At 52.7% G+C, this 26155-nt stretch overlaps 1 protein-coding gene across 5 annotated transcripts in view; it reads right to left on the reverse strand.

Moving 5' to 3' along the window:
• Positions 1 to 26155, reverse strand: part of LOC105486856 (ribosome binding protein 1) — a 68543-nt gene that overhangs the window by 21840 nt on the left and 20548 nt on the right. For 4 of the 5 annotated variants that reach the window (XM_011749936.2, XM_071079701.1, XM_071079699.1 and 1 more), the window contains 4 exons: positions 23206 to 25198; positions 7496 to 7644; positions 6221 to 6343; positions 1008 to 1160 (listed from right to left, as the gene is read on the reverse strand). In XM_011749936.2, coding sequence (XP_011748238.2) covers positions 1008 to 1160; positions 6221 to 6343; positions 7496 to 7644; positions 23206 to 25177 — 2397 coding nt within the window. In that variant the 5' untranslated portion in view covers positions 25178 to 25198. The remainder of the gene's footprint in view (positions 1 to 1007; positions 1161 to 6220; positions 6344 to 7495; positions 7645 to 23205; positions 25199 to 26155) is intronic. The other variant, XM_071079700.1, reaches the window with a different exon arrangement.

The raw sequence follows: 26155 nt of genomic DNA on the forward strand, positions 1-26155 counted from the left end.
CCACAAAAGAAAACCCCCAGAAGGCTCCACCTTTTCCACCTGGAGGTTGAGAGGATCCCATAAAACAAGAGGCCTGAAAATGGCAAGGCTCCACCATCAGGGGCTCGAGGCCAAGCATGACCCCCCACACCCAGCAACACGCCTCTCTCCCTCCCCACTGCTCATGGCCTGCCCGAGGCTGAATACTCAGGCCAGGGTCTCTGACACGCGCCATCAACATCTGCCTCCAAGGTAACATGGTTGACTGTTCTTTTTTTTTTTTTTTAGGTAAAATATTTTTATTTTCTTCTTTGTCACATAATGTTATGCCAGAGTCAAATTGGAAAGTAACTCACGACATATAGGGTTAAATAAAACCCATCTGATGAGAATTTATGGTTGACTGTTCTAAGACAAAGTACATCGCCACAGCCTCTAACCCCCCTTAGGAAGCCTCGTTTCCTGCCCTCTGACCTCCGGCACGTCCTGAGACATGCAGCAGAGAGGAGGTTGAGCCCACTATGAGCAGGGGGTAGGTTTCAGAAGGCAGGGATCAGGCTTTGACTACAGGGCCAGTCTGGGCAGCCCCCCAGGGCTGGCCTGGAGCCCCACGCTAGAGCTGTGCGATTTTCAGGCCTCTGGTATTAAAGGGATCCTCCCAACCATGTGGAAAGAAGACAGAGCCAGCATTTCTCCAGGTTCACGTGAAAGGTGACAACTTCACAGGGACCCAGGAGGTAGGGAAACAGGGCTGGCCATTTGAGACGAAGCTCTTTGGAAAAGTGTTCTTTCAAATGTATTTCATACCTCCCTGGCTATTAACATTATAGACACACAGTGGACTGCCAGACGCTGTCCAGCCAAATGCAACAGCCCCTGGACCCCTAAACCTGACCAGACCTCACAGACCCCTGTGGGCAACCTCAACCCACTCCTCATGTCTCGCCCTTTGGGCCTCCCTGGTTCCCTCCGTCCTGGACCGGGACTGGGTCCTGTCCCATCCCATGCCCCCGCCAGCCACTGCCTACCTTGCCCTGCAGCTGCTGCACCTCCTTCACGTGCTCCCGGTAGCTGGCCTGCATGCGCGCCTGCACGGCCGTGATCTCCTGCTCCCGGGCCACCAGCTGCTTTTTCACTTTGGCCTCCCCGGCTGCCGCTTTGGCCTTTTCCGCTGCCATCTCCTGGGGGGAAAGTAGCAGAGAGAGGGGCCGGTGAGCCTTGCAGGGGCAGGAGCCTATCAGAAAGGAGCAAAAGCATCACCCGGGCTGGGAGGCTGGACAGCAGAGCACAGACCCCTCCTGCTGGCTGGGTTCTCAGACAGACTCAAGCCAGCGGCAGCGGGAGCACTGACAGACAAGGGATCCCTGGAAACCCTGCTGGCCCTGGCCGATTGTGGGCTCCACGTCAGGCCTTGGCCACAGTGGAGGTGGCACACGCAGCAGGAACAGCAGAGACACGCGGTACTGTCCCTGGCTCTCCAGGGCACTGGCTCGGCCCTGCTGTGATGACAACACCCCGGCTTGACTCAGTCACCAACATCCAGTCCCCTGGGACACCTACTTCTCCTCAAGTGCCTTCGTCAGGACAGAAAGGCGGCAAGCCCTGATGGCTAGGGTGGGGGTGGGGCCAGCTGCCCATTCCGCCGTGGCTGGGGTAGGGCATGGGTCTCTGCAGGCAGTCGCTCTGTCCTCCACCCAGGGGAACATCGGCTCCGATCAGTGCCAGATACCCACAGATGAACATGGATGCTGAGTCTGGGGTGTCTGGTATCTCAGGCAGGGACACAGCAGGATGGGATGGCTGGCCATGGTCCATGTCATCCTGGAGGGATGGCTCAACCAGAAGTCACAGGGAGGCAAGATGACAACTGAAGGAAGGGGTTGACACAATGAGCCCCTGGTGAGGGGGTGTTCCCTGTCTAGCAGGCCTGGACAGTCCAGCACCGATGTGGTGTGAATACACATCACAAACACAGCAGACCTGGGCCACCAGGGCACAAGCGTCCCACGAGCGTCAAGGTTGCTCCGACCAGGGCAGTGGGTCAGGAGTGAGGAAATCCGCCCCCTCCCCAGACCAGGGCTTTAGGGAGGCCCGTCCCAAAGGCCAGAGTGTCCCTCTTGCCTGAGATGGGAAAGAACCCTGAGGTGGAGCCACTGGGTGCTGGTGCTGTTCCATGCTCCTGGCACTCTCTGGGACCTCCTGGGACCCTTGGCCTCACTTTTCAAAGACAATCATCTTTTTGGCTCTGCCCGGGGTGAGAGGCCCACACGAGCCTGCAGGTCCGCTTCACTGATTAGCTACAGAAGTAGGGGGCGGGAGAAGCTGACACTGAGCCCCAGCACTGTCCCATTTAATTCTCTCTGGAAGACGAGGATTACAATCCCCATCCAAGCTGAGGTCACAGAGCCTTGGAGAGGACACACTTTTCCAAGGCTAGGGAGCAGCTCTAAGAGGCAGGGGTGGGGCCTGAACCTAGGACTGTACAAGAACAAGGGGTTCCCAGAAAGGGGGAAAATGAGGACGCCTGCCTCTCTGTGTGGGTCGGGAAGCCCCTGGGGAAAGGGAGGACAGCTCAGCAGTGATTCCAGGACCCCTCTGCACTTCCTCCTCTAACATGCACAGCCCCACCGGCCCACTGCTGGCAGATGGGTGTGGTGGGGATGGCTGGAAGCCTCCAAACACCAGCAGAGAGGAGGCCGCTGTCTTTGCTAGGTTTTCTACACAACAGCCCTTCCAAGTAGATGGTCCAGCCTCACGAAGAAACCAAAGCTCAGAGAAACCAGGCATTCCCACAGCCACATGGATGGCAGGTTGGGAAGCCACACTCGGGTCATCCTCAGCCCTCCTCTGCCACCTGGAGACACCCTTCCCAGCCCTAGGCAGGCCTCGTGCAGTTCCAAGGTCCACCCCGCTCAGGGTCTGCAGACCTCTATCTCCTAGGGGTCAGGGTCCCAAGGCCGCCGGGATTCAATGGCATTTTCCCCCTCCTTTGCCTCTGGGCTTTTTAAAGAGCACAGAAAAGTCACTTGTCCTCAGTGCAGCTGTTGAGCTCTCTATGGTTTCTTTTCTCTTTTTCTTTTTTCTTTTTTTATGATTTCTTTTTCTTCAAAGAGCTCAGAATGCCAGGGTTCCTTCGGCTTGTCAAATTCTTAATTCAGTTGCAAGAGTCTGATTTATGTTCTTGAAAAGCATTCCTGATGGTGGTGGAAGGGTCCGGTGCACAAGAAGACAAGGCATGGCGCCATCACTAGCATCGGCTAGTGACTCTGTCCCAGCTTCTTCCGGGCTCTGTTCCCTAGGAGTAGTGGGGCTCCTCACGGGGTAAGCTTTGAGGACTGCAGAGAGCCCTCCAACCTGCTTCCCCAGCCAAGCAAGGAAGCAACCTCCACCAAGAAGGCCTGGTAACAGGAACTCCTCCCATGACCCCACCCCCAGGTACACTCTGTGTGGGTCCCAGAGGGCCTTGGGGGCTCCTTCTGATTCACAGCCCCATCTCCTTCTGGGCCCTAAAGCCAGAACATGAGACCAAGCCCAGGATGGGGCCAGTCTGAGGCGTGGCTTCAGCATAGAGGTTCTGCTGCCCGGGAAGATGACAGCTGGAACGTTTTTCCAGAAAGTTGTGCCTTCTTGGCTACATCACTGGAGCTCTGCCTGGACTCCCCAAACCCCCCAAAGATTCTCAGATAGCCAGGACAGACTTCTCAGGGGCGTCTGAGCCCATCAACTCCTGCAGACAGTGTCTGGACTGGTCCTTGAACCCAATTCTGCTGGGATTTTGCACATTTGGAAGACCCGGATACGGCAGATGATCCAAACGTTCTTTCTCAGTATGTCCAGGTCATGCCTTCAGCATCAGAACCCAAGAAACAGAATTAATGAAAACTCTTTTCAACTATAAAAACTTCTCTACAAGGACAAAGAAAACATGTCGAAGGGACTGGAACAAGAAATACAGGTTCCATCCGTCTCCCCAGCTCCCGAGGGGGATTAAGGTAAGAGGAACTGCCGTACTCTCAGGAATTTACTGCCTCGGATCATTTCCCTCAGCAGTGCTGGGCAGTTGCAGTGTTACCAGAAGAATGACGTAATCAGGCCAGCGACGGTGGTTCACAGTCCCAAAATCCCAGCACTTTGGGAGGCCGAGGCAGGCGGATCACCTGAGGTCGGAAGTTCGAGACCAGCCCAACCAACATGGAGAAACCCTGTCTCTACTAAAAATACAAAATTAGCTGGGTGTGGTGGTGCATGCCTATAATCTCAGCTACTCGGGAGGCTGAGGCAGGAGAATTGCTTGAACCCAGAAGGTGAAGGTTGCAGTGAGCCAAGATTGTGCTACTGCACTCCAGCCTGGGCAACAACAGTGAAACTCCGTCTCAAAAAAAAAAAAGAATGAGGTAAACACATCGGCTCTGCTCAGGACTCTCAACGGAGAGCACCAGCGTAGGGAAGAGAAACAGCCAAAGGCATCGACTACAAACATTTTACTATTTGCAAGAAGACAATGTAAAATACTCAGAAATGCTTCCAGGCTTCCCCTCAGCTGCGGCCCTCGGTGGCCACTTGTTCACTGGCGGTCTGCTAGGCTGAGCCAGGCAAGACCGCCAGAGAGCGTCTGCCCTGCCAGGCTCGAGGACTGACAGGAGCCAGATGCAGCCAGGTGATGCCTAACTGTACCAATGACCTCCGTGCAGAACAGAACACGGGAGCTCCAGAAGGCTCCTGAGGGAGGGAGACCAAATTGAGTCTGCCAGAGTAAGAAGACAATGTCCAGACATCTAAGCAGGGAAAGGGCATTAGAGGCCAAGGGAAGAGCAAGAGGAGAGCCCCAGAGGAGGCAAGAAAGGGCGCAGCACGTCGGGGCACAGGTAGGGAAAGGGAAGAGGTGAGGCTAGAGGCAGGGTGAGTGGCTGAGCCAGGGCTTGAGGGGCAGACTTAGGTCTGAAGATGAGGGGCCACTGGCAGAGCCTGATGGGGGTCCTCACAGATCAGCATTTGGGAGCCCAAGAGGATTTCTTCCGGCTTAGGGAGGAGGGCGTGGGTGGGAGGGAGGTCATGCACCGTTGACCTTCTCCTCACCTAAAAGCCAAGGCCAGTGGTCTCCGAGGAGGCTGGGTACTGAATGAGGATCCCAGGCTGCCCTGAGCATGCAGCCAGGGAGATACTCTACCACCCCAGCGGGGTTGGGAACAGCATCAAAGAGTGGCCATCTAAGGTGTGTCTTCTGGTCCTGCCCGTCCTCCACCCAGTGAACTTCCCATCTGGCTCAGAGCTGTGACCCTGAATTTGCGACAAAAAGTAAGGCTGCCTTACTTCCAATTCTCTGTGCTCGAGCAGACAAAGCCACCCAGAGGAAGGGCTGTAGCCCAGACACTGTCAGACAGTCCACCATCCAGGCCCTCTCTCTGCGCCCGCTGCCCGGGACGGAGAAGGCAGGGAGGCAGGGAGAGAGCAAGAGCACGCCTGCGGTGCTGCATGGGGCAAAGATGGCTTTCAACAGGGCCTGACCAGTCCCAGAGGGCTAGGAGGCCCCTCACCCTGCCCTTCCTCCAGGAAGGCTGGGGCACCAGGGCCCACCCTCAGAAGCAGAGAGGTGGGGAAAGACCCTGGTGAATTCTGCGGTGGGAAGAGCAGCCCCTATGCCATGGATCACAACACAATCTCAACGTGCCATCAGCCCCGTCCTACGACAGCACCAACCCATCACCGATTGCCATTCAGAGTGCAAATGCTACCTGCCACGCCATCCGCTGATGCGGGGAGCCAGGGTTTCCCTGCACATTCCTCCTCTGACATCAGCAAAAGGGAGAAGAGCAGCCCCTCCAGCTCCCTCCCCAAAAGGTTTTGCACAATTCTCAAGAAAACAACCTTGAATCTACTGTGGGCACCCTCCTTTCCAGGCACAGCCCCTAGAAAGCTGGCCTGTGACTGCAGGACCTGTCTAGTGAAAGCCAGGTCTGGTCCATCCCCATTACAAACTGACGCTGCTTAACTTCCAAGCCCTTGCTTCACTTCCCTGCGTTCTTACACCATCTCGTAGAGCCACGAGCACTGCCAAGGGTGAGCCACCGGCCCTTGGCTCTTTAGGCAGCAGATAAACAGCAGTCCCTACTCAATGGCCTTACAGCCAGCTACGTTCCAGGCAGGCCTGAGCATCTCAGAGCCCAGGATACACAGTGAATGGGGCGGGGGTCCTCAGAGGACGGGGGAGGACAAGCCATCTCTAAGCCCACTTGGGCTGTACCTTGTTGAGCTCCCTCAGTTTGCTCTTGGCGACAGCCGCGTCTTCCTGCTCTGTGGCCAGCAGTTTTTCCTTCTCTTCCAGCTGGCGTTTCAGAATCGCCACAGGGTCACCCTTCTGAGTGGCCTAGAAGTACCCAGAGATGTGTTAACAGAGGGGACAAATGGGACTTGGCTCGTCCCCCGACCCTGGATAAGAGCAGAGGCCCAAGGTCTTGATGATGCAGAGCAGGGGCTTTGAGTCAAGGGTTCCACTGGGACTCCAGATACTTGTGGGGAAAGGCGCCCTGCCTCAGCCATCAGCCTGCCGGGTCCCCAGGTCCAGTGTGTGTTGGGACTGTCAGGGCCAAAGGCTTTGGATCCCTGGAGTGGCGTTTAGGAGTGTGGTGTTGCCAGCTCCTCTGAGGGGTGGCTGGCCACTGTTTCTGGCCTGGAGCCTCCCTGAGCCGGGCGTGCAGCCTGTAGGCCTCTGGCTGTAGCATGGGGGCCGGGTACTCTGGGGACAGTGGCCTGAGCAGAGCCAGGCCTCTCCCTGGTCATCTTGATCTCCTATGGCCACTCATACCCAGTAGAGCCCCCAGTGACGAGTGACAAGCTCTCAGTGCCACTGAGACTATGCAGGATGTGTATGGCCAGGAAGGGAGCGACCCCGCTGGCCTCAGGACACACCTGAGCATCTCTAACCACTAAATTCTCCAGCAAAGTTACCCTGAACTCTGACTCCAGTGGAGGAATGTGCCATGCAGCACTTCTTGGGGACAGCTCTTGGCCAGAGGCACAAGACAGCTCAGAGCGCTTAGCCTCTGAACCAGCACGAGGGAAACCAGGGGCGCTTCTGGGCGGGGGAACCTCAGGGCCCCACACAGTGTGTCCCTATACCTTCCTTTCTACACTCTGAGCTGTGGCCACAAACTGGCTAGGCCCCAGCTCCCTACATCCCCTGCAATACAGAGCCCTGCCCCGGCCCTAATCATCTCAGGAGCCGGGCCATGGGTGGCTTGACAGAAGACCAAGCACCTGCAAGCGATCCCTCAGGGTGGCAGAATTCTGCCAAGAAAAAGAAGCGGAGGCTGTTTTATGAATGTTCTCTCTGTGGCATGGCAGGGTGCGTGTGGCCATCCTGACGGGCATCTTGGGGTGGTGGGAGGCATGGGGCCCCAGAACCCACGTAACCACTGCAGCTCACTGGCCCCTGAAGGGGAGAGGCACGGGGAAGGGCAAAACCACCCTAGCCAGCTGCAGTGGCCTCTGAGTGTGGCCAGCAGGAGGGTGGGCCCACCTTGTGCCAGGTGTCCTGAATGATGCCAGCCTTCTCAGACAGGATCTCGATGAGCCGCTGGGCCTCGCCCTCGTTGAACACCATGCTCCCAACCGTGGAGACCAGCGTCTTGTAGGGGAGGTAGAGAGGGCCATCGGCATCTGGGGGCCCTGTGCAGCGAGAGGGAAGGAGCTGAGACTTAGGTGTATGCCACAACACACGCGGCCGCAAAGCCCATCGCACCAAGAAGGTTCCGGTCACAGCCAAGAAGAGCTCTCCGACTGCCTGGGGTCGGCAGGCTGAGCATGGCGAGTCGGCTCCAGTGTCTCCCGCTCTTTCAGGACACTGAGAAACTGACTCAACGATGGGTCCCTGCCCCGTCCTAACTCACCCATAGAAGTCCCAGGCTGGGGTGGAAGTAGAGCTCCTCTTTTTTTTATTTCTACCATCAAGATTGGCCTGGAACAAAATTAAGCAAGGCGTACTTTTCCCATGGGCTTTTCTCCCTTCCTTTTTTCTCACAAATGCACTGGTCCTGTTCTCGGCCTGCATGGCTCACCAGGGTTCTCCCCACTGGCCATGACTGAGCTCTGTGGCCTTGTGGGACCTGACTGGGCAGCGAATCCACTGTCCATCACACACAGACACCCAGAGCTACACTCCTGCAGCCACAGGAGGGGCACGGAAGGCAAGGAGAGGCTGCTCCCACACATCGGTGCAAACCCTCTATTTCTAGCTCCCTGGATGAAGCTTAAGCAGCGACAGGTTTGGGAGAGGGAAGGCTGGCTGGGTTCCTATAGAATCGGGCCTGTCCACTCGCCAGTCCATGAGTGACTGCCTGGAGGACGGGAAGCCATCTGCCAACAACCAACCGTCACTTCTGAAAACTAAAACTGCCGAGCCCCTCCCACCCCTGCCACACACACACACACACACACACACATACACACACAGAGCTTTGCTCTCACTGGGGCTTGAATGCAGCCTTGGAGGCAAGAAAGGGTGAACCAAGATGCCACGCCTGAGTGCCTGGACTCTTCCGCAGCTGAATGACAGCACCAAAAACGAGCCAAATCAGAAAGCGGACAGGCCTACAGCAGTCCCCTCAGCTGAGCCCACCTCGGGAGGACAAAGGAGAGGGCTGGTTTCCATAGCAACCCTCAATTCTCTGGCTTGTCACGATGTTTTCACTTACTAGTCACAATATTTTCATTACAAGTCAAAGCATTTGGCACAATACCTTAATGAGGGGAACGTGGGATGTGGGCGAGCTGGTTGCTATGAGCACCTTTATTTCCTAACTTCTTACTCTGGTGAGGCTCAGGAGATTAAAAATAACCACGCTGACACCAAAGGCCTAAGAGCTCATGGGTGCCATGAAAACAGGTCCCGGCAGAAGCATGCCCCTTCAACCTTCTTTTTACCGAAATATGTGTACGTATATAAAGTAATTTTAATGCACACACAAGAGAAAATTCTAACCCAAAAGCCAAAAGAAAATAAAAGCATGCATGGCGCACTCTCAGGAGAAACCCCCGTGTTAGTTCACATTTCGGTTCGCAGCCTTCCCGCCTTCCCCCTCAGCCTGCAGGTGCGTGTCTATTGCCAGCACTTTCCAGGAGACAGAGGCCACTTGTTTCAAAGACACCTCTGTAGTTACAGACTGGGCAGGGCAGCTGCTTCAGGCAGCGTCTAGCTGCTGGCTGCAAAGACATTTTCCCCTCCTGACTCAGAGGAGTCTCCTCCTGTGCCGTCCGATGTGCTGGGCACCGGCCGCATGTGGCTGCTGGGCACCTGTAACGTGGCTGGCCTGACTCGAGATGTGCCACAAGTGGAAAGTACACATGGAATTTAGAAGATTTGGTATGAAAAAAAAGAATGTGAAGTATCTGTAATAATTTTATATATTGATTGTATGTTGAAACAACATTTTGGATAAACTGCGTCAAATAAAATATATCGTTAACATTCAGTCCATTTGTTTCTTGCTTGCCTTTTTAAATGTGGCTAAAAACATTCACGTCGCATCCATGGCTCACACGTGTGTCGCTAACACTCTATTTCTCCTGGACTGGCTGGCCTATTCCTTCCTTTCCAGACCCGGGGACTCCCAAAGTGCCCCCTGCTGAATTCCTGGCAGCCCCTGGTCCTACAGAGGTTCCAGAGTGACCCAAGAGCTCTGGCCTCTTTTGAACGCTCTCCTGAAAGACCACCCTTCCAGACCCCACGGCCCCTACTGCACTGCCGGGTGGGGAAACATCTGGAGAAGGCGGCTGGAGAGCCCGCGCTCTAGGACGCCGCTTCCTGCACGGGGGTCTGCGTGGCCACATGCTCACCCCTCGCAGGCTCCGTCCACAGAGTGCTCCCGAGACTGTTCTCGGAGTGGCATTCTCATTAAAACTTTCTAATGTAATTCCATTCTATTAGATATCTTAACAGAAAAAAACTTGTAACAAGTGAAACGAACGCAAAGCTGCGTACAGCAAAATTTTAACGCTCTCCTCTGCCATCCCTCATGGCCCCCCAGAAACTTCACAGCCTTTGCCACACTCATACAAACACTACCTTTCATATTATTTTTAGAGAGCTATAACTTCACAAAACATTTTTCACTAAGTATTTTAGGTAAAAACTGTGCTGTCTCAATTGTTCCCAAATCAAGGGCAGCACAACTGAAAGAAAAAAGGAAAGCCCTCAGAAGCAGAGGCAGGATTTCTGGGTCTTTAGATGAGTTGCATTTAAATAACAGACTAACGGGCGAGCCCGGCACATCACTTAGGGCTCCAGCAAATACTTGAAGACGCCAGTAATCTTCTGAACTGTGAAATCTTAACACACTAAACTAAGTCTGTCAGACTCAACACCTAGTCTGTGAAATCACGGACTTCAAAAGGCCCAGGGTGCCGTGAATGCTGGAACAGCTTGGCTCACTGAGGACTTGCTCCTGTAGCTAATGCTTTGCCCATCTTGGTGGGTCTGAAATACCAGAGAGGGACAGGCCAGGAGGCCTGGGGAGAGACCAGGGAGCAGGAGACCCCAGAGTAGAGACACAGGCCAGTGTCTCACTTTGATGGATAATCCAGACCTCTGTCTGGCAGGGGACACAGCAACAACCCAGGGGTCAGGCCCTGCAGGAATGGGACAGGTAGTGTGACAAATAACCACATAGGCCTGGGCTCAAGGGGGTGGCCTCTCCTGAGCTGGGTGGCCCTGGGCATGGCACTTCACCTCCAGGTGATGGCTCCCGTGGGGGAATCTGAGCCAGAATCCTCAGAGCCACAGGCCTGCCCAAGAGCCTGGAAATGAGATTTTTAAGTGCTATCTTCTCACCTTTACTGCTGACAGCTAACTCAATAAAAAACAAATGAATGAATGAATTCATTCATTTATGAATGCACAGATGAAGAAACACATCCGTAGGCCACGTCCAGTCTGCAGGTCACCTCTGTCCTTGGGCAGTGGGGCACCAAGGTCAGAGCAAGGCCTCTGGGACCAGGTGGCCTGGAGTCGAATCCCAGCTCAGCTCCTTCCCACCTGTGTCCTTGGACAAGCGGCTTAATCTTCCTTTGCCTCTGTTTCCTTGCCTACGAAATGGGGATGATCACTGTTCCTCTCACAGCTTGGCTGGAAAGATTAAGTTGCAACATGCTTGGAACCATGCCTGGCACAGGGTAACGCACAGCAAAATAAATCAGCATGGCCGGCCTTCAAGCAGCTCACAGCAGCTCAGCTAATGCACCTCACACTCCAAATTTCAAAACAACTCTCCCTTCTGCGCCCACGCTGGGAGGCTCAGGCACCTAAAATTAAACCCATCTGGCAAACAGACATGTAGTGTTCTCTCTGTCAACTGTGGCGTCCTTGGACGAGGCTTTTCTCTCTGTATAATTTCCAGGATCCCCCATGGCCAGGGCTCAGGCACAGGAGGAGGATCTCAGCCCTAAGGGGCCTCATGCGACTCGGCAGCCAGCCCCCCACATCAGCTGCTGGCGCACCCCTGCACTGTGCACACCCGGCTCTCTCAGTCCACGGGGAGGCTATCGGATCCACTCCAGGAACGGCCGCCCGAGCCCTGGCAACAGCTGGTGGTTAATAGGAGGGGATTATCGCCTCGGCCCTGGGATAGGCCCCACAAAAGGCTCCAGCTCAGCTCCAGCTGCTGCTACAGGTGCCCAGAAGCCCTGGCCAGGGCAGGCAGGGCCAGGTGGTCTCCAGACACAAAGTATGTACCACCTGTGTACCCAGCAGTCCGTAAATTGCTGGGCCTGGAAGGTTAAGTTACAGGTTGGGCTGTGGCCAAGAGAGGCAGCGGACACAGGGCCATAAAGCAGAAGAGTGACACAAGGCGGACCTGGAGAGCCACTGTGGCAGCAATGCCGAGAAAGGCTTTAAGGCTTTGGGCCAAGCATAGCTGGGTATGGACACGGTGAGGGCCTTTGGGCCCTAGCATGTCAGGTTTGCACCTGAGGTTGGACTAGGTCCAAGTCTTCATAGGCCCTCAGAATCTGGATTTTATTCTGTAGGCAATAAGCAATACCTAGAAAGGAATGTTTGAATTTGAGAAAAAGATTTCAGGATGCCCAGGGGGGATGCGGCTGGAAGCAGACAGACCAGCTGGCCCGGACCCTGGTCCTAAGAGCCTGAATCCCCGCTGGGTCCTAAGAGCCCAGGACCAGAGTCCAGGCCCAAGTATTCAGGAAGCTGAGCTGGCGGGAGAGAGGCCCAGGTGTCAACCCAGGGACTCCTGACAGTGGAACCTGAAACGGCGTGCACTTGAGGGCTTGGGGAAGAACTCCATTGGCAAAAACTCTCATTTCCTAAGAGACTGTCCAGATCAGGTTCTGAGGGCACCTCCCCCAGACACACAGATGCAGTCTGAATAGCTGCTGCCTCTGGGCCTGCACAGGCGCGACTCCAGACAGTGCAGACCAAGGGACCCAGCATGGCTGCCCCTGTGGGAAGAAAGCCAGATAGAAATCTTGGCATGCCTTCCACACCTTGCAATCCCCAATCACCCCACCCAAACTCAGGTCTGCTTTAAGAAGGTGAAGACCCTGGGGCCCCAGGAACGGGCTCCCCTGTGCCTCCTGGACGCCCAGCACTGCACAGGTAGTCATCGGCCTCTGCAGACCAAGATTAGGAGGCCGAGGACAAGCTCTCCATTCCTGCTGACCCAAAGTCCAGAGGGCGTCTCTCTCTCTCAACCTGAAGAGCTGGCTCCTTTCAGGGTCCCGCCCCAAGGTGGGACGCAAGACGCTCTCTAGGGAGGAGCTCCAGCCAACATCACTGCTGGCCTCTCCCTAACAGCTCATTCCTGGACTGCGGCCATGAAGGCTCCTCCTGAGCCTGTGGGGGGGAAGTGAGCTTTATGAGACCCTGGAGGAAATGAAGATGTACCAAATGCTCCCGGAGGCAAACTGCAACTCCTGCTCTCACTCACTGCTCATCTGCCCACAGCTGAGGCCGGCCCTGGACAGCACACGAACGGTGGACTCCAGGCCCAGCTCAGGCCACAGAGCCCGGCCTTGCCCAGGCACTGGTCAGCGCTCCTGACAGGAAGCAGGCCAAGGAGGCACAGCTGCACTTGGCTCCAAATGCCACGAACGGTCACACCTGCAGCTTTAAGGGCAATGGAGCTAAGTACAAATAATGTCAAGAACAACCCGATTCGGGCCCTTTTAATCAGTCCTTTTCCTTTGGTTGGAGAAGAAAGTAATCAGCTACCAACTTGGGGAGTTGTATATTTAATGGTATCTAATGGAATTTAAAATATCCTAAAGACTGAAGAACTCTTTTCCTCTTTTAAAGTTTTGGTTTTTCCTCCAAGTTTCAACAAAACTAATTTTATACCTGGAGTTAAAAAAAACCTACATCACAGTATTTTTAAAAGAAAGACAATTCCTGGAGGACCTCTGGGCAAGGCCCTTCCCAGGGCACAACAGGCTGGCCCAAGGAGGATACGGTTTAGACAGCAATGAAGACTCTACCTAATGCCTGCAGGAAACGGCAGGGGATTTTTAATCCCCGGCTGTCTGACCACAGCCGTCTGGGGCCAGTGACCGGAGTCCCAGCCTCACCATGTTTTCAAGTGACTGAAAAGAGATTTCTGGAAGAGTCTCATCTAGCAGCTTCTCACACTGATACTTGGCTCGCTTCCCTAGGGGATGTTTTTGTTCTTTTTTAGAAAAAGAAGAAAAAAAGAAAAAGTTGGGTTTGAAGAACTTACACAGAAAGTGAATAAAGGCTCCTAAGCCCCAAAGAGTTTTCTTCAGAGCTTCAGACTCTGGGAAACTGAGTTAAGTTCAAAAGAAAAAGTATCTGACTTGATCTCCGTGTACACCTCTCTGTGCATCCGCCAGCGAGAAGGGCACAGGGGCACCTACCGGGCAGGGCGGGGGCCTCGGGAGGGGCTGCCCACACCAGCCGCTCTGCCATCTGCTGGTCATCTGCATGACTTCTGGGAAGTCTGAGCTTTGGTTTCTGCTTTTATCAAACAGGTAAAAATTCAAATCCACCTTAGAGAATTGCACGAGGGAAACCAGCCTCCTAAACTGCACCTCTGAACAAACACCTAGCTGGGGATTGTAGCGGTGTCACACCGGCTGTGCTAAGCAGCGCTGGGCCTGGAGCACAGCAGGCACACGTGGGGAAGACAGGTGTGGGTGGGTGGGTGAGGAGCCGGGAGCAAGGGGTGTTCCTATCACCAAGTCAAATCGTTTAAGATGAGGGCCCTGCTACACTAGACACCTTGAATACTGTTTCCTGGGGGCTTGACAACTCTTCCCCATACCCTGTGACCTGTGACCCCAGCCCCATTAGATTACAGAACAAGACTTCGGATTTTAGGTTGCATTTCCTATTGTGGGGGTAGAATGGGGACTAGGTGAGACTGCACACTAAACATGGGAGCTCACAGGCCCCCTCCCACCAGGGCACTGCCAGGCTCCAGGATGTGGGAACCGCCTTTAACTTCCCACCTTGCCTCAGTTCATGAATGCGTCCCAGGTGCCTGTGTGCCAGGGCGGGGACAGGCACTGGCCTCCTCCTGGCCTCAGAAGAGCTGGCACTGCCTTTCCTCATTCCAGACCCAGACGGAGCAAGGCCCTCCTTGCTGCTCCTCAGAGGATGCAGGGCTGCCTCGAAACACCCAGAAGGATGAGAGTTCCATCAGTTTTGATATAATGAGGGCCTATTTGACTTAGAGACAAATAACGGAGTTTTTGTTTCTTCTCCATAAAAAAAAAAAAAAAAATTACAGAAAAACTGGAAAACGCAGAAGGCTGAAAGGGAGATACTAACATTTACCCAAAATCCTGCCTCCCAAAGGTGGCCTCTTTTTCCCACATGGACTTAGCTGACGTGGCAAGAATGGGTCTCTGAAATGCCTGTTTCTGAGTGTTTGCCACCTCATGGAGGTTGGCTGGGTTCTCCTGGGCCAAGACACAATGGTCCCTCTGGCCACAGAGTAAAACTGGCTTGCATCAGCAGGCTGGGGAAAGAGGGCCCCCGCAGAAAGCAGGCCCACAGGCAAGAGAGAAGTGCCATGCCCCTAGGGTTACCCACCCCCTTCCGTTAGGCAGAAAGGTCACAGGTCCTTGGGTGAGCTCCAGACTCCCCAAGAGTGTAACAAGTACCCTGCATCCCCACATCCCCTGAGTGACGTGCTAGCAGAGGTAAGGAGGAAACACCTGTTTCCACCCAGCAGCAACAATGAGTGAAGCAAGCCCCAGTTAAAAGCATACTGTTCTGGAGCTCACGCTAACTGTGGGGTCTTCAGAATGTACATATGTACTTCCTCAGTCTACGCCCACACTGTAGGATCCAGACTCGATTCCAGGTGCTGGGTGGGACAGCTCTCCTGCCAGTGTAACACCCAGATGGTGATTAGTATGAGATCAGTGCAGCCCAGGGTGGGAGGCAAACCAGCATAATCCTGCAAACAAAGACTCAATCTGAGGATAAAAATAGCTTTTTTAAAAACCAACACCACTGCATACACATACGTCTTGTGCTAGAAACTTGACTTTCCTAATAGACACTGTACATAAGTGCTCAGTTAACTATCAGAGAACAAACCAGCTAAAGCCTGGATGCGCGCGTCAGCTGACAGTACCCCAAACATGGGGAAGCCTCCGTTCTGGGGACTTTCCACTTCTCGAGGATGCCATCAATTTCCTCCTCTCCAAACATTTAATAAAGAATTTGTGCCTTTCTTTCCGAAGGAAGAGGTCTTCTCCTTATCCCACGTCTGGGTTTATAATGCTCCCTCCACCCCAAACTTCCTGAAGTTAGAATCATTTCCAGAGTAGCACAGCAGCATCGTGTGAGGAGTGCTGAGTCAGAAAACAATTGTGTGGGCCTCTCATCGTAAATTGTGGAAGTTTCTGGAGAGCAATGCAGCACTGTCTTCCTAAATTAAAAATGTACCCACCTTTTGACTTGGCAATCACTTATCTAGGAATTTACTTTGTAGAGACACACAACAGTGTATGTACGTCATTGCAGCATTAATTTTAGCTGCAAAATAGCTGCATACTACTTAAATGTCATTTAAATAAATTGCGATACATTCATGCCAGGGAATATTATGCAGCTGAATGTGGCAGCTTCGCAGGTGCAATATGGAAAGATGTCACCAACACACTGTTAAGTAGACAGCAGTGTGCACTGCAGCTCCCGTTTGTGGGTGCCCACGTGAAGAGCACAGTGAATTTGAGGCCCCCCCCGGCAGGAAGTGGATAGTGACTGGGATGGAGCAAAAAGACTTTCTATTTTCACCTTCCATGCTTCCAGACTGTGAATTCTGTTTACTGGAAACACTTATTTATATAATAATAAATTGTAAAAGGCAAGGATTAGGAAGGCAGGCGTTCTCTGTCAAATACAGCCATGGACAAGCGGTAAAACCTGCTGCAGGGCCCCCATCAGCTGCTGGAGGACAGTCAGAGCAGAAGTTCTGGAAGCGGCCCAGCCTGGGTCTGCAAAAGCATGTCCTGGGCCTACCACTCCTGCGGGGTCTCCCTCTGGGACACTTGTCAGGAGGGGGCCCTGCTGGACCAAACAGGTAACAGATAAGGCCAGGAAGACTGAAGAAGCCATTCAAGTCTCTGGTGGAGCCCAGCTCCAGACCTGGTTTTGCTGCTGATCTGTCATGTGCTATGGGCCAGTCACAGCCTCTGTGACCCCTCGCAGCATCCTACTGTGATGTGGAGGTCAGACAGCTCACCCCACCCTGTACTCAGGACACAGCAGCCAGAACAAAGCAGGCAGGAGCAGTGTGCAACAGCACACAGGGCTGCACAGATCTGCCAGTGATCTAAGAGGCCACCTCCTTTCAAACGGTCCTGTTTAGAGCATTGCTGTGGGAAACTTTCTGTTCTGGCCGAGATGATCTGCCTCTGCACTGTGTAAGGGGAGCCACTAGCCACGTGTGCCTAGTAGGCCTTGAAATGTGGCTAGTGTGACTGAGGAATGGAATCTTTTATTTACTTCTGACTAATTTAGGTGATAATTTAAATGCTCCCATGTGACCAGTGTCACCCATATGGGACAGCACAGCCCTAGACTCTAGCCCTTCCCTGCCCAAGTCAAGGCCTCCTGGACTCATGGGAGGAACTCCCGTCCCGGCCTGCTCCACACCGGTGATCCAGAACCCACTCCCAAGCACCTCCCGGATCCCTGCAGCACAGCCCTCATGCCACCTCACCCCTCCCACCCAACACACTCACACCGACAGGTCCCTGTGTTTCTAGACATCCAGGGCCAGTCAGCCCACCCAGAGTTCTGCCTACGGTTGCCTCAGGTTGGGCACACATGACCTCTAGAGAAGATGGCAGGCCCCAGACTGACAGGAAGCTCGGCCCCAGCAGAGGGGTAAGGAGGTACAGGGCAGCCAGTGGGGGCCGCCGCAGCCTTTCCAACAAAGCAAGGAACACGCAGTCTAACGTGTCTCATCTGGGCCTGCTCACCCGGCAACATGGTCACAGCCGCCAATGGTAAGCAGAAATCCGACTAATTCTGGAACACGAAACTCCACATGTAAGATGTAGCTGCAAGGGTGAAGCCAATTCCATGAGCCGCTGGTGAAAACCCATGTTGTGGACTCACAGATTTCTGCCTCATATCCTCGGGCACCACAGTTCACGGCAAACTGAAAACCAAGAAAATCGTCCGAGGGCACAGAGACAAGGTGGGAAATGACTGCGAGTGATGGAGCGAGCCCGGAGCAGAGAAGCGCCTTTGCGAGGCAAAAAGGCCAAGCACCCAGAGAGCACCACCAATAACTGACTCTGCCGTGGTGGGAATTCTGCCAGATGCAGCGACGTGCCCACCATGCCCAGCACGCCCTCGGGCTCTCCCCTGTGCTCGTGTTATTTGTGTGTGGGAAAAGCAGACTGTGAGGAGAGGTGCACACTTCACTGAGCCCACCCAGGGCCTCTGTCCTTTACAGTCAGAGCTGCAAAGCAGCTGGAAGCTGGATGCTATGCAGACAGTCCTTCTTGCCCACGCCACCTGGCAGTGCTTCAGGGGTTGGGCCCCCCACCCATGCTCTTAGCAGGAAGATGGCAGCCACAAATGCATCAAGAAATGTCCCTGGAGTCCGTCAGCTGGAAACAGCAGAAAATACATGTGTGCTAAAGAATAAACAGATTGTGACAGAGTCCAGATGAGGCCAATACATACAGATACAGGCCAAGAACAGCCTGGCCCTGGTCAGGCGTGGTGGCTCACGCCTGTAATCCCAGCACTTTGGGAGGCCTTGGCGGGTGGATCACCTGAGGTCAGCAGTTCGAGACCAGCTGCCAACATGGTGAAACCCCATCTCTACTAAAAACACAAAAATCAGCTGGGCGTGGTGGTGGGTGCCTACAATCCCAGCTACTTGGGAAGCTGAGGCAGGAGAATCGCTTGAACCCGGGAGGCAGAGGTTGCAGTGAGTCAAGATCACGCCATTACACTCCAACCTGGGTGACAGAGCGAAACTCCATCTCAAAAAAACAAACAAAAAAAAGAACAACCTGGTCCCAAGGTGGGCAGAAAGAGCCACACATGCACGCCTCACAACCCCCAGCCACCAAAGACCAATGCTGATTGGGACATTAATATTAGATACCCACCAGCACAGTCCACAGAAAAGCACACTGTATAGTTAAACAGTAATGCATGAACCGGTTTTTGTCTGTTTTGGTTTGATAATGGCCATGCAGGGTCTGACCACTGAACTAAAGGACACAACAAAAGGACAGGGCCCTCCACCCCAACTGCTACGCGTGCAGACTGGTGTGGGCTGTCCACGTAACACACACCCGACCTCCTCACATCCCAGGGCCAGCGCCCTCCCTTCACAGTCTCCATGCAGGAGGCACCAAGCCATTGTCGTTCCAGGACTCGAATGTCCCTCACATCCTGAGTGTAACCCCATCACGGAACTGGTGGCAGCAGGTGCTGAGTGTGAAGCATCTTAAGCCAGAGTTCTGAATGCTTTTTATTGTACAGATGCTGCTCCCCCAGTGAGAAGATCTCCACCTGGGACCACGAAACTCCAGACACATTAAAGACTTATGGGTTTTCTATGGATAAACTCGGAGCCTTACCAATATGCACTACAGATTCTGTGGAAAAGAAGACTGAATACATGTGCCTGTTAACTGGGATTTCAAATACCTTGAATTTCTGGCCTTACTACCCAATCACGTGTGTTTGCTAGTGACTCCCTTCCATGTTCATAAATGCCTCCTTTCATCTGTCCTGAGCTCGATGCTTGAGCATCACGGAATCATGGAGGGTCTCTCCACTGTGGCTGGAGCTCTGGACCTGGTCACCAAGTCCACGCTCCCCTATCAACAATCCTGGGTGACTCTATAGCCTGTGCTGCTTTACAAACCACCCTCAGCCCCTAAGGTCTGTCCACTGTGGCTCTCGGGTCCTTCTCTGCACTTCACCCCAGAACTACTGAGATGAACGCACAGGCAGAGGCCTGCGGTGCTGAGCTATGTCCAGAGACAGCACGCCGGAGCAGGAGTTCCAGCGGCCCCTGCCTTCCAGGGATCTTTCTCAGTTGTTTTAACATCTGGAATTAAGGAAGTATCATTATTCCTTTATTTTTTGCAATGGCAAAGAGAGTATTTTAGAAAATATATCAAGATCCAATTTTATCTCCCTAAAATAATTTCTAAAGGGCATTCTATCAGGAAGGTTTTAATAGGAAATTCTTTGCTTCATCAGTTCGTTGGAATTCCTGTCCCAGCAGCATTACTGAAGGCTTTCCGAAGGGTGTTCCCAGCTCCAGGGGGCGCTGTCACAAACACGAGATCTAGGGTCTTCAGCGTTGCTTTCTGACTTTCATTTTTTTCTTTCTTTTTAAGATTTCTTGTAGAAACCAGGTCTCACTATGTTGCCCAGGCTGGAACTCCTGAGCTCAAGTGATCTTCCTGCCTCGGTCTCCCAGGGTGTGAGGATTAACAGGAGTGAGCCACCACGCCCAGCTGCTTTTTGACTTTTGAAAACGACTACTACATTGAAGAAAAAAATTAGAAAGGAACTAGCGCTCTAATGGGGGTTCTTATATAGTGTATTTCCTACAGTTCTGGTTTATCGTGTTATCACTTATCTAATGTCTCTGCCTTCCATTGTTCTTGAGGCATCTAAAGAATTTGGCACCGGACTTTTCCAATGAAAAGTCACACTGTGACCATGTGACCAGTCTTTGCAGGCTATTATGGGATCTTCCCAGGCATCACTGTTAGTGGCTGCACTGTGTCTGGGTGAGCCGAATGCACCGAGCCCTCAGGGCGGCCCGAGGGATACCCCGGCCACTCACCCACAGACCTGGCTGCCACAGTTTACACTGTTTCCTGAAGGGAGTCTGGGAGAAGAAGAAAAACTACTGGCCCCTTTAAGCCTCTTGATACATTTTACAAAATTGCTTTTCAAAACGGTCACACAATTTACAATGCCAGCATTTAAAAATATATATTATATATTGATATGAACAGGTTTTAAATAAAGCTTATTTGCTTTAATGTGAGTTTTCAAAATTGCTAAATGACAAAGTCTCCCAGATCATGACTGGCCCCACGTGTGGGACCTGGGACCCACAGCATCAGCAGCTCCCAGGAGCTGCTTAGAAATACAGAATCTCAGGCCCCACTTGGGAGCTGCTGAGTCACCGTCTTTATCATAGCAAGATCCTGGGTGACTCATCTGCATACCAAAGTTTAAGAAGCACTTCAGAAGGGGATGTCTCTGGGATCCTCACGGTGTCTGGTGAGTGGCCCGAGTCCACCGCAGATGGCCCTGACGATGCCTTTGTACATCGATCATGGGAAAACAGGCCTGAGATTCCTCAGTGCGAATTCAAGAAACGAAAATGTAAAGTCCAAGAAAGAACTTTCCCCATGTTTTCCAGACTCCCGACACTGTGAAGAAGAAAGAAACCACCCTGCGGGCGGCGTGTCAGTGGCACACGTGGCCCTGCCTCTGCCTCTTCCTTGTGGTTGCGCAGCCCCGCGTGGCTGCGTGTCAAGCTTCCCCATGTCAGCCTTGGTGACTTCTTCTCATGACAATGTCAGAGTGGCCGTCTTCCACCATCTGGGCTAATCCATATTCATTTCTTTTCAAATTAAATCTATTTCATCCAAACTTTAAATTTTTATAGAGGCAAGTGCTTGGTGGGTCTAAGGAGACTTTTCCAAATGATGAATATATGAACACACTGCCCCAGATCATTTGCCGAACGTTTCCTCCCCTACTGCAATATGATGCTTCTCTCATTCAAGTTCTCAGTCAGTTTCTGGGCCTTCTATTCTCCTACTTGTAATTACAACAGTTGGGAGATGTTCACACAATGACAGGACTGGCCTTCTAAAATCCACTTTAAAAAAATCTGTTCAATTATTCTTACCTATTTTTCCCTCAGATGGGACTTTTCGAATAATCCATCAAGTTAGGGGGAAGATCTTATCAAGAAAGTTGGGCTGGAATAATGGTAGACCACTAAATTAACTTGGAAATTACTATCCTTTCATCGATAATATTTAATCTTCTTCTCCTAGAACATGGGGTTTATTTTCTTGGTTGCAACTTTATCACCTCATCAAGCTGTTGTGTTAGGTTGACAGAGGTTACACGTAGATCTCATCCCTAACAAGGTTCTTTATTACCTGCAAATTAGAACAATTTTGTCCTCCTTTCCAATATTATCATCACACTTCTATTTCATATCTTGTTTCAAATGTCTAAAGCCACACGAAGTAACAATGACCACGGGATGCAGGAAGTTGTGGACATCCCTGATGTAGCAGAACCAAGTAAAAGCCAATTCTCAGCAACATCGCCAGCTTTGAATCAAGTGGAACATCATGTTAAAGAAAGGGCAGTGTGTCGCCTGCCAGCCTCTGGAAGTAGGGCTGAGGCCAGAGCGTCTGGGTTTTCAAAGGGCTTTCGAGGCCACCTGATCTGGGCTGGGCAGCTGGTCCCTGGCTTCCCACAGGAGCCTATAGCCACTCACAGGGGACAGGGCCTCTCACACGGAGCAGGGGGCTGCCGTCCTAGCAAATGGCCCAACAAAAACAGCAGGAGAAGGAGGAAACCCCAGGAAGGTAATAGCCTGACAGAGGCAAGATAGGGAAGCCCAGCTAAAGACACAGGGCCTGTGCAACCCGACACTGGTCCAAACATTTCACACCTTCTAAGATACCTTTTGTCAACACAAATGCAATTATTTTTCCAAATCAGCTAGTGGCTATTTAAAAACAAGAAAAGAAAAGGAGAGAAGAGGAGAGGAGAGGGGAGGAGAGAGAAGTAAAATTGAATGAATGACAAACATGAAACAGGAACTCCCTGGACCAATTTCTACAGTGATATACACGAAAAAGATAAAGGTAAATCAGTGCTCCATATGATCACATATGTATGTAATCCAGTGTCTATGTTAATGCTCTATAATGCTATACTAAATGACTAGGGTGGGGCAGGAGAAGGGGAAGGCAGAGGGGGAAAGAATGCAACTGCTCCTTAAAAACACCTTCCTACCGTCATTCACTCAACAAGCACAGATACATGAGTCAGGCTGTACAAAAGCATCAGGTGAGGCAAGAACACGGAACAGGCTGACAGCACACAGCCAGACAGTTAAGAAAGACTTGTCAACACACAGAACTCTTCTAGACTGTGTGGTGGATGGAATTACTGCTCATAATTCCTCACCTCTCCTTGTGCTCCCATATGTTTAAGACATGCCAAGACATGGACCTACTGCTCACTCATCTCTCCTTTCTCACATCACCTTGCAGTCCCTTCTCCCTGGACACAGTGGACTCCCTGCCCCTTGACTCAGGCTCAGACACATCACTTGTTCTGGTCAATGAAACGCGGGCTTGAAATGCCCTTTTGTGCCTCTGCTGTAACCATGAAGGGCCTCTGCCCTAGAGGGCCCCAGAAGGACCACACATGGAACTGACCTGAGCTCAACCTGTAGCAGAGTCACCAACCCAGTTAAAACCAGATTGAGGCAGAGCCACCATCCGAGAAAGCTCCCATCTGCTAACCTCCAGAAGCATGAGCAACAATAAATGACCGCTATTGAAAGCCACTCAATTTTTTTTGAATGTTTGTTATGCAGCCTTATTATGACAATTGCTGACTGATACAGGTGGTACTCCCCAAGAGAATCCACAAGTCATTTAAAAACAGCCTTTCCTTCTAAGTTCATAAAGAAATCAGTTACTTACCAGGCTCACCTTTTTTCTTTGAACCAGACTTCTTCTTGGCAGGAGCCTCTTGTTTTGGTGCCTCTGGGCTCTGGGCCACATCTGTATTTCTGCCCTGGACAGAAGCTGACTCTGTCTTTTTACCCTGATTGGCAGCTGCGTCTGCCTTTTTGCCCTGGTTGGGGGACCCTTCTGCCTTTTTGCCTTGACTGGGGGACCCTTCTGTTTTTTTCCCCTGGTTTGTAACACCCTCTACCTTTGCGCCCTGATTAGCAACCGAATCTGCCTTTTTGCCCTGGTTGGGAGCTCCGTCTCCTTTTTTGCCTTGGTTGGGACTCCCCTCTGCCTTTTTGCCCTGAGCCCCTTCTGTCTTTTTACCCTGGTTCTGGGCTCCCTCGGCCTTCTTGCCCTGGTTCTGGGCCCCTTCTGCTTTTTTGCCCTGGTTCTGAGCGCCTTCAGCCTTCTTGCCCTGGTTCTGGGCCCCCTCGGCCTTCTTGCCCTGGTTCTGGGCCCCCTCGGTCTTTTTGCCCTGATTCTGGGCCCCCTCAGCCTTCTTGCCCTGATTCTGGGCCCCCTCGGTCTTTTTACCCTGGTTCTGGGCCCCTTCAGCCTTTTTGCCCTGGTTCTGGGCCCCCTCTGCTTTTCTGCCCTGGTTCTGAGCCCCCTCTGCCTTTTTGCCCTGGTTCTGGGCCCCCTCAGCCTTCTTGCCCTGGTTCTGGGCCCCCTCGGCCTTCTTGCCCTGGTTCTGGGCCCCCTCTGCCTTCTTGCCCTGGTTCTGGGCCCCCTCAGCCTTCTTGCCCTGACCCTGGGCCCCCTCAGCCTTCTTGCCCTGACTCTGGGCCCCCTCTGCCTTTTTGCCCTGATTCTGGGCCCCCTCTCCCTTTTTGCCCTGATTCTGGGCCCCCTCTCCCTTTTTGCCCTGATTCTGGGCCCCCTCTGCCTTTTTGTCCTGACTCTGGGCCCCCTCTGCCTTTTTGCCCTGGTTCTGGGCCCCCTCGGCCTTTTTGCCCTGGTTCTGGGCCCCCTCGGTCTTTTTGCCCTGGTTCTGGGCCCCTTCTACCTTTCTGGCCTGGTTCTGAGACCCCTCAGCCTTTTTGCCCTGTGTTGAGGTCCCCTCCGCCTTTTTCCCCTGGTTTGGGGTTGTATCTACCTTTTTACCCTGGTTCTGGGCCCCCTCCACCTTTTTGCCTTGGTTTGGAGTTCCTTCTGCCTTTTTGCCTTGGTTTGGGGTTCCCTCTGCCTTCTTCCCTTGGTTTGGGGTTCCCTCTGCCTTCTTCCCTTGGTTTGGGGTTCCCTCTGTCTTTTTGCCCTGGTTTGGGGTTCCCTCTGCCTTTCTGCCCTGATTTGGGGCTCCTTCTGTCTTTTTGCTTTGGTTCTGAGCCCCCTCCGCCTTTTTGCCCTGAGTAGTGCCAGTGGCTGGTGCATTGCCCTTGGCACCCACTGGGGGCACCACCACCATTGGCACCTCCTTGGGAGCAGTTTCTAAGATGGCAGCCTTCGAAGTGAGAACCTGGATGGAATTCACTACAGAGCTGACAGCTGGTTCCACTTTTGCCACTTTTTTCTCCTTCTTCTTTTTGTCCTTGGGAGAGGAGGCCAGCTTCTCCTGGGGCGTGGCTGGAACTGTGGCGACAGGAGCAATGATAATGGGGGGCTGGACTGGGGTTGGAGCCACAGCCACAGCAGGAGCCCGCACTGGTTCTCGGAGGAGGACAGTCACATTGGGCGCCGGATCATGATCAGGTATCTTCCCATTAGGCTTCTCTTCCTTTTTCTTGGTCTTTCCTTTCTTCTCCACTGTTTTGTCCTTCTTTTTCTTCTCTACTTTCTGGTGGTGAGTTTTCGCCATCTCCTTGCGCTGGTTGGCTAGGGCTTCTTCATACGACGTTTCCTTCATGGAGAAAGTCGACACCAGGAAGATGCCAATGGCAGAAACAACCATGAATCCTCCAAAGACCACAACTCCCAAGGTTTGAGTGTCGTAAATATCCATCCTGGCTTGCTTTCCTTTCACCTGTCAAATACACACATGGAGGTTACTATTTGTAGAAATCGAGGCATTCAACAGTTTCCATCCCCACCAAACTTCAGGTTTCACTAATTCTTTCTTCAGACTAATAAATTCAGAGAAGAAACAAACCCAGGCATTCTCTGATGTCCCACATTCTCTCCTGCTCCTCTTTAGGAGTGAGCGATTCATACCTACGGCAGGAGCAGTCCCCACACAAAGCAGCAGTAGAGTCAGAGCAGAGTGCAGGTCTACCTCTGTAGCACATACGCCCAGGAGCCTCCGCAGCCAGGTCCCCCATGCAAGATGTTCCCCACCACAAAGTCAAAGATGCACAGGAGCACAAATGCAGGCCAGGTGTGAGACCACGGGCAGTGGTGGAGACCGGAGCAAAAACACCCGCCCCCACCTAAAATTAGGCAGTGACACTCCGTCATGGCCGACTGCCCTAGAAATGTGATTGCTGAGTTGGGAGATGTTTTGATTTTTCATGTTAGGCCAGATATCTTTTGAATATTTTTTCTCTCAATGTGAAATTGACTGATTTAAAAAACATGTGAACCAAACCAAACACATCTGCAGGCTTTCAGCCACATGCATTTTAGCCAGCAGGCCCACAGTGTGCCATCTCCACTCGGTTGCTTCCCTCTTCCCCAGTGCCAATAAATGCCGCTACCCAGGATCAGAGATAAAAACTTCTGCATTACAATCCTGAAACGTGTTCAAGAATTCAGTGAGGGAAAATAGCCTTTTGCCAGCAACAGCTCCTGAGGAGTTATGGAGCCTATAATTTGCATGTTGGGAAACAGGAAGAATCAGTCTTGGGAGGCCCAGAAGATGCCAGGTTTGGAATTTCACATCCAGAAGGTGCACAGAGGGTGAGGAGACAGTGTCACCAGGCGCTCTGTCAGACAACGCTCCCCAAACCACGAGGACGAACACCACGATTCTCACTGCCTATGG

Source organism: Macaca nemestrina, chromosome 15, assembly GCF_043159975.1.
Source record: "Macaca nemestrina isolate mMacNem1 chromosome 15, mMacNem.hap1, whole genome shotgun sequence".
Lineage (NCBI taxonomy): Eukaryota > Metazoa > Chordata > Mammalia > Primates > Cercopithecidae > Macaca > Macaca nemestrina.